General features: G+C 35.2%; 1 protein-coding gene across 1 annotated transcript; it reads left to right on the forward strand.

The window, feature by feature from the left end:
* Positions 1-14: 14 nt before the first annotated feature.
* LOC103802982 (otogelin-like protein) lies at positions 15-9,720 on the forward strand (the record flags this gene model as incomplete). Its single annotated transcript, XM_009075517.1, has 10 exons — positions 15-207; positions 706-918; positions 1,766-1,870; positions 2,230-2,337; positions 2,718-2,819; positions 4,131-4,235; positions 6,188-6,366; positions 6,712-6,816; positions 7,626-7,745; positions 9,675-9,720. Coding segments are annotated over 10 exons (1,276 nt in total), but the record flags the coding sequence as incomplete, so codon positions are not given.
* Positions 9,721-11,114: the final 1,394 nt, after the last annotated feature.

Raw genomic sequence — 11,114 nt, forward strand, 5'->3', positions numbered from 1 at the left:
TCCTGTTTTAATTCCCTGCAGCATTGAGTTGTCCTGAGGGTAAGGAATACCAGCCTTGTGTGCAACCCTGTGAAGCTAAGACATGCTTGAATAAATGGTTCTATGAAGATTCTCCCTGTTCCTATTTAAGGGAAGACTGTGTGTGTAAAAATGGCACCATTCTGCATAGAACGGACTCTGACCTCTGTATACCAGAAGAAAAATGTAGTAAGTACAGCAGGACAGAGTAGTTTTGCAGATATGATAATATTAACCACAGTTCAGTGTAAGAGATAAGTTTAAGTTCTGTGTCAGTCCACGGTAAGTGTGAATCTGGTACAGGTCCCTTCAACAGACCCTAGCTTTGTCTCAAGCTACAGCAGTTTGTGCTTTCAGTTCATTTGGATTCAAGACCCAGTGCTAATGTACTTCTTTCTGCTGGGGAGAAGTGATGTCCATTCTTCCATGACTTACCAGGCTTTCCTTCCTCGTGTACTCAGGAAGGAATGGTACGGACAGGTTCTTTCCCTTGCTCTCACACATTTTCACCCATAGTGAAGCACTTGTTCCTTTGGGGCTTTTAAGTTCATCACCCCTTCTTGGATTCCTCTATCATAATACTCCACAGCTGTTTTATTTTATGCAGTAATTTTATGCAATTAAGGGTTGCTTGCAGGAAATAGGAGGTGTCTACCTGTTGAAGGATATAATGTTGTTTTCTCCCAGCATGTACAGATAGCAAAGGAGAGCCCCGCTCGGCTGGGGAGATCTGGAGTGGGTCCATGAGAGGCTGTTGCATGTACCACTGTTTAGAAAATGGAAGCATTATTGCTGTAGAACCTGAATGCGATGAGGATCCATCACCAGTCTGTGTAAGAGAAGGGGAAGTTATCGTCCATGTCATTGAAGAGACAGCTTGCTGTCCCAAGAAAGTTTGTGGTATGTACCACACGTGTTTTTAATAACAGAAGTATAAGGTAAGTGATTGACATTCACTGGCAGCTGAAAAACTTTGGACAGGACTCAAAGTAACATTTTGCAGAAGTAATTTTTAGGTACTTGTGGTTGGTTGGGCCAGCAATGCAAGCTTCTTTCCTTTATAAGAATTGACTCACTGAAATAAATTTTTCTTACAAGTCCACCAATTAACCAAAACATCAGTTAAAAATTATTTTTTTAAGATCTTGCATGAAATTTAAAAAGAAATTGATATATATTTGGTGATGGAAGTACCTTGGTAACTGGGGCAACCATTGGGCCTATTTGCTTTTCTTACTAGTGCTTTATGTGAAAAGCAATATCCTCTGATCTACTGCTGTTTCCCAGAAGCAGTTTTCAGTGAGCTGATCATTGAATACTAATATTCTGTCTAGCCATGGTTGTTAGTAAAAAGAAACGTATTCCTTCTAAAACATTAAGCAAAATGCACTTGCTTCTTCATAGTATCTTCAAGGAAAGGGAGAACAAATGGTCTGTCTGATACGGTGCTAGATACCTGTAAGCAACACTGTATAGTCAATTTGCTTAGGGAATATTCTCACTGGGACATGTTAGCTGGCTTCATGTACAGGAAGCAGAGCAAATAAATACCTGTTTTAAGAGGGATATAGCTGCTTGCTTGAACTGAGCTCGAAAGTCTATGTGATGGTACGGAGTGCAATTTAAGCTGACTTGGTCTGCTCATAGTTTGAGGATAACTATACTAGATGGTATAAATATATGGAGCTATAGGACTTGCACTTGTATCTGTTGAAATATGTCAAAATTGATTGTTTTCGTCCCACAGAATGTAACATGTCGTTGTGTGACACCATTATTCCAACATGCCAACCCAATGAGAAAGTAGTGGTAGGCTACCACCCCTTGTCCTGCTGTCCACAGTACCGATGTGGTAAGTCAAATACAAAACCATAGTTACTGGGATGTTTTTAATATATTTGTATCACGTGTTGGAAGAAAATGCAAAACCATAGTTACTGGGATGTTTTTCATATTTGTATCACGTGTTGGAAGAAAATTTGACTAATAAGTTGTTTTGACAGTTAACAGAATACAGCACTGTAAATAGCGCCAACAATGACATATGATTTTTTATACGTTCTCCAATATTATTTTTTGTTTGTGAAACTTCTGATTTTCAAGAAGTTTGGGGTATTTTGTTTTACTAAGTAGATGAAGAATATATTTTATTTATTGTTTTAGAGTTGTTTCAGTGACTCCTTTTAAAAGTGTTTGTTTCACATCCTACAGAATGTGATCCTTCAGTTTGTTTCAATGCTTCTCAGCTGGACTGCAGAGAAGATCAATTTATTGTTGAGGCAAAACAGGAAGATCCCTGTTGTTTCTCTCATCTCTGCAGTAAGACACATATAATATTTTTATGGGGAACTAAGGGATACTTAAGTTTTTACAATAACAGACTGTAATTCTAAACAAAATAACTTAAGCCAGGAATTCTTAGAGAGGACAGTGGGACTTCACACAGATCAGGCTGTCTGGAGCATAATTGTTCTTGGGTTTGGGAATCTTTTCTTTCCAACATAGTCTTGAACATCATACTTGAAATGCGTTAAAGTTTTTTAATCTATAAAGTCCATAAAAGTTCTGTTATCCCAGTAACAATGATAATATTACTTGTTATATAGTCCATTAAACGGAATTCATGTGCAAATGTTTTAGTATCTAAAACTTTGTGACTGTCTGTTGTTTTGTTTTGTCCTTTTTTTTTTTAAATTTAGTTTGTGAATCCTGTATTGAGCCTGTTCCCTTGTGTAATGAAGGGGAAATTCTCACTGTAGACCTTAATACCATACATTACTGTTGCCCTCATTACTACTGCGGTGAGTGTAACTGTTGTCAGTTCAATGTTACCAAATTTATTAAAAATGACAGGCAGTGTGTGTGTGTAGTTGGTTTTTTTACTCAATATTTAGGGTGGGCTTCAGAAAGAGACTAAGCCTTCTAAATGAGGGTGTCTGCATTTGAGGTCCATTCAAAGTTCTTGATATAGTTGGTGGTGGTCTAATGAATCCAGTCAATGAAGTTTGGAGATGTTATTTTCACAGTGCTCTAAATACTGATATCTTAATGTGGAACTGAATCCCTTCTTTGGAGTATAAATATACAATTCCTCATATATTAAAACACATTTAATAAAACAATTTTCATGTAGTTTTTCCTCTGTTGTACCACTCATTAATGCTTAGGCATTTTCTTTGCACTTTTAGCTCTTATGGGAAGGAGTAGACCAAGGGTTCCAAATAGTGCTGGACTAACTGCTATTCAAACAAAGAGCAACCAGAAGAAAAATATTACTGTGTAACACAGTCTCTTTTGTAGCCTCATAAAACACATAAGTTATGCTATATGTTCTTAAGTAATGCCTACAAGTGTAACTGCTTAATTTAGATTAAATCTTGTCCTATTGCAGTCTTGCCTTATCTCAGTCTTGCAGGGTAATTTCAATTAATTCCACTAAGTTTGAAGTTTAGTAATTTTTACTTCTCAGGGTAATTTCAATTAATTCCGCAAAGTTTGAAGTTTAGTAATTTTTACTTCAGTTGTTTCCATATTTTGGTCCTTTCCTTTTCCTAGCACTTTTACCCAAGTGAAAATCTGCAAAGGCCATTGGTTTTGGTTTTTTTGTCAGATTCTGGCAGGTGGAAAGTTAGATCTACATGAGTGATCTTCTTTCAGAGTCCCAGTAAGCCAACTCTGATAAGAGAGGCAGGTATTTTCTTATTAGTGTCATCCCAGGAGGGCAATCACTCCCTGTTATGTTACAGAAATGTGCTTTGCAGTACATTTGTAGCTGAGAGGAAAACAACCATGTTTTCCAAAGACTGTGATTTTAGTTGTCTTTGGTACTGGTTATAATCTTGAGTGACTCTGAAGTAGGAATAATATTAAATGATTCCTGCGTGATGTTTTCTGAAAATTTAAATGTTCTAAGGCAACTAAAAGAACTTTTGAAAATCTTTGTTTATTTTTGAGTTCCAAATATAATTCATACCTAATTCATGCTTAAGAAATGCAATAAAATTTATTTCAAATAACATCATTTTAAAAATAGTTTACAGTGAGAAGTGTAAGCTAGAAAATATGAAGGAAGTTTGAGTAAATTCTCGTACATGTCTTTTTCCCCCATTTAGTTTGTGATGAAAATCTTTGTTCCGTGCCTCCTCTGATTTGCACAGACGACATGACACCTGTGAAGGAAAAGATACTTGGGCAGTGTTGTCCAGAATGGCACTGTGGTAATTATAGCTTTATTCATTAGTCAGTGCTGTTAACCAGAGCTAATAATTAGCTAACTGATTAACACAGTTTTCTTTTTCTTGTCAGAATGTAGTTGTGAAAATGCCACTATGCTGACCTGTAAATTGGTAAGATGTGTCTTTTAGATATTTTTATGAATGGTGCTCAGCCCTGTTACTCCTCCCTTTACATTCCTTGTTTCAATTAGTTGTAAAAGTGGTGAGACTGAAAAAGGACAGGGTGGGATTGCCTCTCAGTCCCCAGCTTAAGCATGTAATTCCAAAAAATGTCTGCACAGTGTTGTTAGCTATTCCTTGGAGAAATTTCACTTTGCGTATTGTAAGATGTCAAAAGAAGAAAAGCAACTGTAATATTATCCTATTCAATGCTGATGTAAAACAATATGCTGCTAAGGTCTTCTACATAAATAATTCCCATTTGAAAAAAATGATTAATGAGGAATGAGCTTTACGATCATATATGTCATCTGGAAAAATGTGTTATTTTGTTACTCATTTATGCTTCTGATTAAAATGATATAACATTATTGAATTTAGCTGATGTTAGAAGTCATAAATGTACTTTACCATAATAGGGACTGTGATCTGCAAAATTATAATGAGTGAATATCCAAAGTACCATTATTGCTGTAGTGATCATACTTTCCTTATTAAACATCTATACTTTGTTCCTTATGTGAAGACTGCATAATGTTAAGTCTAATCAGGAGTTGTAAGTTTGAATAGCTTTCACCTATCTTTTGGAAGAAAATTCTTAGAAGGCAATCTTTTGCTGATACGCTTATTCTTGAAATAACTTTGTATATCAAGAAAAAATGCTGTTTATTGACTCTGCTATTCTTATGCACTCATACAGATAATATAGTGGGGTTTTTTTCTGTTTAAAGAGATAAATACATTGAATAACTGAATGTGTTACTGTTTCTTGAGAACATTGCAATTTTTTTTCTTTTATGAAATTGGAGGTGGAAGTGATGAAAGTAAAATTTTACATTTTTAGAGAAAAATTGTCTGTTTAGCACTACATTTAATTGTGCTTGACTTTGCAAATTTTTATCTTTTTATACCCAGGGAGAAGTTAAAAAAATAGATAGCAGTGTCTCCAGTGCTTGTGGATGCACTCACTACATGTGTGGTAACCTTTTTATATTCCTTGTTGTTGTGTTTTAGTTTTTTCAAAAAGGGCATGCAAAGAAAGCAGGACCATAATAACCATCTTAACCATAAATGCTCTTTTATCTTGATTTGATGGTTGTCTACTTAGTTATGCAATTATGCTCTCTTTTCTGAATGTGATGCTTTTTCTGGTAACCCATGCATTTTTTGTCTGTTCTGGCTGGTTGTGGGAGTGTCATAAAACTGCCCATGCTTCCAGAGTCAGGTACAGTCTCTCTGTTGAGAGGCAAATAGGAAGCAGCTTGTGAGCCATAGCTGAGTGTGAGCAGTGCGACTGCCCCTAGACCACTTTTGAGCCAAATGAGACAACATCCCACACCAGAGCAACAGACCTGTTCAGCTAGCATAAGGGTAGGTAGCCAGTCTTAAGATCAGACTTCTGCTCCACTCCCTCACTCAGCTACCCTATGTAGACTAGATTTCAGGTGCACTGTTAATGGGGGTGCCTGAGGTATGCTGCAGTCCTGGCAGGAGCCCAGGCTGAATTGCCTTCAGGACCAAAGCACACATTTAGAGTACAGCTTGAACAGATTACTGTCCCACAGGTAATTGGAGACATACTAGTTCAATTGACAGAAAGGCTACATTTTGTGATATGCAGAATAGCTGAATGTTAAACACTAGAACTCTTTAAAAATAAGAACAACAGACTTTTTTTTCACTTCTGTATTAGAAACGCTATCAATTTTAGGCGGTTTTGCAGTATTTTTATGATTTTTTTTCCCTCTGGTAACATTTATTTCTTTTGGTGTTAGAAAAGGATGATGTGTGCATCTTCCAAGAGGTCACATTACTGAATCCTGGACAGTCAGTGATTCAGTACTTGGATGGAGATCTTTGTTACACTGTACAGTGTTTACAAGAAAAAGATCAGAACACAGGATACAATGCCATGCATTTCATAATGATGAACTGTTCCCAGCAATGTGAAGTTGTGAGTATTCTTAAAATACAGGAATAATGCAATTTGTGAGCACCATGACACAAATAGGATAAAAGTTTTAGTAAAAACTTTTGCTTGTCCAGTTTACTCAACAAGGACTTAGGAATTTAACAGTGATGATGTGCATCTTGTGTCTACAGGATTGTTTTGAGAGGCAATTTCTAGTAGCATATGTAAACATATCTATTTGAGCATCCATCCATCCATTCATCCATCCATCCATCCATCCATCATATATTGTTTTTCTTGGCATTTTTAGCTTCAGAAATCAAAGAATTTCCATATACTGTGTGTTTAAAAAATACTTGTTTGTTTTTTTCTTTCCTTTCTTTCCAGCATCAAATATATATTCCATCCTTCAGTCACGATACTTGTTGTGGTACGTGTCAAAATGTGTCCTGCTCTTTTTATACAGAGAATGGGACAGTAATTCTGTATGAGGTAAGTGCCTCTGGACAGAGATGGAAAATAACTATGATACAATAAATAAGTGTCTAACAGTCATTTCTTATTTAACTCATGCTGTCAGTCTTGCTTCATACCTCCTTACTGCTGGTTACAAACTTAGAGAATATTTATGGTATATGACAGAAAAAGAGTGTCTTTGTTTAAAGAGTTGCCATTTTTCACTATGTGAGTACCTTTCATTTTATTGCTTGTGATATTTTCTAGAAAGATATGCAAATGCCATCATTTACTTAAGGCTGGGTATGCTCTAAGTGCAGGGCAGGGTTCAAAAACTTAACTCTAAGTCATACTGTGATTTAGATGTGTTAGGATATGTTCTGGACCTTAAGACCCTTATGTTCCCTTCTTCTCAGGGCCACTCTTGTTCTGATTACTACAGAAAGGAAGAATGTAAAATGAAGCACTGGGATTCAGGATCTTGACAGTGTGTTCCAGCATTCACATACATTACATAGAAATTTAGATGTGGCTATGACTTGATTCATACTTCCCATTGCTTTCAGAGCAAAAAAAATTATTGAGCTGGCACAGAGGCCTTGCATTCTGCACTAGGACACCCATGCTGAGCAGCATGCTGGAGAGTAAAGCCATGGCAGCAGGAAGGAGTAGGCACTAGTAGTTAGAGGATGGTCATTCCCTTTGCCACCTGCGTGGTTTGCAACAGACTTTCCACTCCAGTAGGTACTACACCATGAGGGCACCACTTTTACAGACATTTGAGGCTGGAGATAAAGCTGATATATTTCAGTTACCCTGACAATGATTTTGTTTTCTGTGTTCAGGAAGGAAGCACCTGGAGCTCCAACTGCACCAACTACGAATGTGCAAAGACTGCTGCAGGGGCTATCACACTGGGATCTAGTGTTGTCTGCCCCCCGTTTAATGACACTGAGTGTACAAAGGTTTGTACTTTATGTGAGGTAAGTGACAATAACTGCTCTGGAGTTTGGCTTACACTTGACAATGCATGCATACCTCATGCATTTTCTTTAAATTAAAAAATAGTGGTAAGTAAAAACATGTAAGTGAGCAATTTCAAGTCATTTCCTACGGTCATTTTCAACTGACAAAGCAACTGTGAAGAGTATAAAAATTTGGATTGGGTCTTACTGATGACTGCTTTTAAAAAATTGTGGAATTGGAATCATGGTTGACATATCACTACATAAAGTGCTAATCATTATGTCTTTAGTTTGGAATAACATTTTGCCAAGTTCATAGTACACATACACTAAATAAATCAGATCAAGCAATTGAGAAATGCTGCATATAAAAGTTAGCTATATTAAAAGTTCCTTAAATTCTGCAAAGATTAGGAAGATGACAGAGTATATACAAAATTTATTATCCAATAAACTAAAATCTGTATAATATAACAAAAAATATCTGTCATACATGAAAAGGTATCTACCTATATGATATATCTAAAAATGTAAATGTGGCATACCCATATAAACTGCTTTGAAGAACATATATTCTTCACAGTACATATTTGTTTACAGCTTGATTTCTAATTTAATAGTTCTTTATCTTTAGAATACTTACAATTTTTGCACTAGCGGTATATCATATAGCTAATATAAGCTATAAGCTACAAATAATAATATCTGTGGAGAGGGTTAAGTACCATTGCTGCCTTGGCTACAGATTATAACTATTGCACAAGTCCTACTTATCCATTGCATTTGTTTAAAAAAGTTCCTATTCTAAGAATCCTGATGCAGGTATTTTTTCTAAAATTAATGTCTGTACTGCTTTGATTTATGAATGAATTTCTTCATTGGAAGCATTTTGACACCATTTATTGGGATTTTCCTTAGTAATAATGGTTAAGATTTTAAAGAAGTGTGCTGTAAAATTTATTTCCTGAATCAGTCTGACATGTTTTTCAGAGATGCTGAGCATAGACTTGAACAAGTAGCTGAGGAGTAAGCTCTTCTGACAGGCAGTTCAGGATAATACAGGAATATTGATTTAAGAGGCTGAGTTTAAGTACTCATTTAAGAAATTCTTGAAAAGGTTATCCAGTAATTTTTCTGTAATGAGATAAAAAATTCTTGCTTACATGAAAAGATGTAAGGAAAAATGTCTTTTGTCTATTGTTATCATATGAGGGCTATTTATGTTCTGTTGTCTGCTGGATATGCAGTTCTGGGCTACATACTCTGGTACTTGTTTGCACCCATTCTGACCAGATCTGACAACCCCTCTCTCTGTGTCTCTCTCCTTCTCACGCTCTCTTTTAATTTCAAGAAGACATTTTCTTCATTTTCCTACATTTTTACTTTCTAGCTAACAAGCAAGTTTAGCAGAAATCAATAGGAAAGACTATAACTGAGAAAAAGACTTCAGCACACTCTGCAGTTAATGTTCTCTTCAAAAACCGTGTGTATACGTATATTTAACATTGTAAAGAGCTACTTATTAGGATTCATTTCCTACTTTGCATATGATCAGTCTAAGCCCTTTTACATAATCAGTAACGTTGCACACATTAAGTTTTTAAACTATCCTCACGAATCTCAGTGGTGCAGAAATAGATGGTAGTGGGTGCTATAAAAATAGGTTTATAGAAACCCAATGATGGGTCAGATGTTAACTGAACACGACTGAACTTGTCAAAAGTGATGAGTTCATCTTCAATGTCAAAGTCTGTAAAGAATTTCTGAACCCAAGCTTCAGCTGCTATGTATCTGTGTAATTCTCTTTATTTCATTGATACTACTATTTATTAGTTGGACAACTTTAAAACATGGAATGTCTTGAGATACAATTTACCTTTGCATTGGGCACAGTCATTTTTTTGCTACATTTTCCTTTTATTTTCCTAGAATGGTGGAATTGTGGAGACATATAATGATGGCTGCTGCAAGACCTGTAAGTAGTGAAGGCTTTGCTAGTTTGGCTTTGGTTTTGGAGGGCTTGGTTTTTAACCTCAATTGCTGCAACACAAAGAAGGAAAAAGCATGCAGACCCCTACAAATCATATAAAATTCTTGTAGTTACCTAACTACTCTTATTAAAAGTTCTTGCTTCATTTGGCTGCTGAGTTGGTGATTTTTAACATTATCATTCTGGAGTATAACTAAATCTCTCCAAATATAACCCTTGGAAGATGAAAAGTTATCTCAATTAAAATAATTAAAACATTCTCTTTATTGCTAAATTGGCTCAAAAATATTGCCTATATGAGTTTCCTCCTAAAATTGATTCCGAATTCAGTGACATTTTGCAAAACATCTTCAAAGTTACTGATTTATTCTGTATCCCTAGTATGTATTTTCTAGGATCAAAAGACTGGAACAATTTTTGTTTAAATCCCAAATGAGGAAAAGTTATAGCAATAGTGATGGTAGCAACTCTTATATAAAATCAACTTTAAAATATGATGAAATGTGACTGAAGCTGAAATAAAGGTTTCATAATTTATGCAATTTTTAAAATTGATTGAGAACAAACTGATTTTCTCTCCAGTTTTAACTAGGAAAAGGTTTATTATCTAGGTATATAACTATGTATATATAAAAATAAAACACTGTAGTGTAAACCTAGTTGTGTAGAGCAAGAACACGATCAACATTATGGAAAATACTCCCCCCATTTTTAAGCATTTTTTGGTGTTTATCATTCAAGTAAAAGTAGATAAGAAAAGTAGCTTTTGGAATTTTTTAGGCAAACATTTACTTAATAATATTGAATAGGAAGTCACAGACCTATAACCATATATTGCACAGTTACTAAATAAAATTGAAGTGCAATGTAATTAAGTTGGTGATATAAGGTGAAATATTGATATTCATCATATACAGAACAATAGTCTTTTCCAAGTTATGTGAGTTTTTGAAAGTGAACCTCAAATATTGTTGTTCTGTTGTATCCAAAACATAGAAATAAAAGGTATTTTAATACAATAAAATACATTTTTAAAAATGAGAATCAGCATAGAGAAGTAACACATCAGAACTGTGCTAAAATCTTACTGATCAATATTATTTCCCTCATGAAGTAAGCTGTGTTAAAAAATATTTAGCTACCACTCTCTCCCCACCTCCACAAAATAGGTTGGTTTTAGTTAGAAAATTAGACTTAAATATTATTGGCTACTGATTTTCTGTTGACCAGGAAGATTTATAATTTTGGCTGTATTCTGTGGCCTCAGGAAAGGCATCGTTATACTTCAGAAATACTTGCTGAGTTGGCTGCTAAAAAACCAGATATAATTCATACAGTAACTTGCTGTTTGTGGTATTTTATTTTATTTTATTTTATTT

The sequence above is a fragment of the Acanthisitta chloris genome, unplaced genomic scaffold (assembly GCF_000695815.1).
Source record: "Acanthisitta chloris isolate BGI_N310 unplaced genomic scaffold, ASM69581v1 scaffold37835, whole genome shotgun sequence".
Lineage (NCBI taxonomy): Eukaryota > Metazoa > Chordata > Aves > Passeriformes > Acanthisittidae > Acanthisitta > Acanthisitta chloris.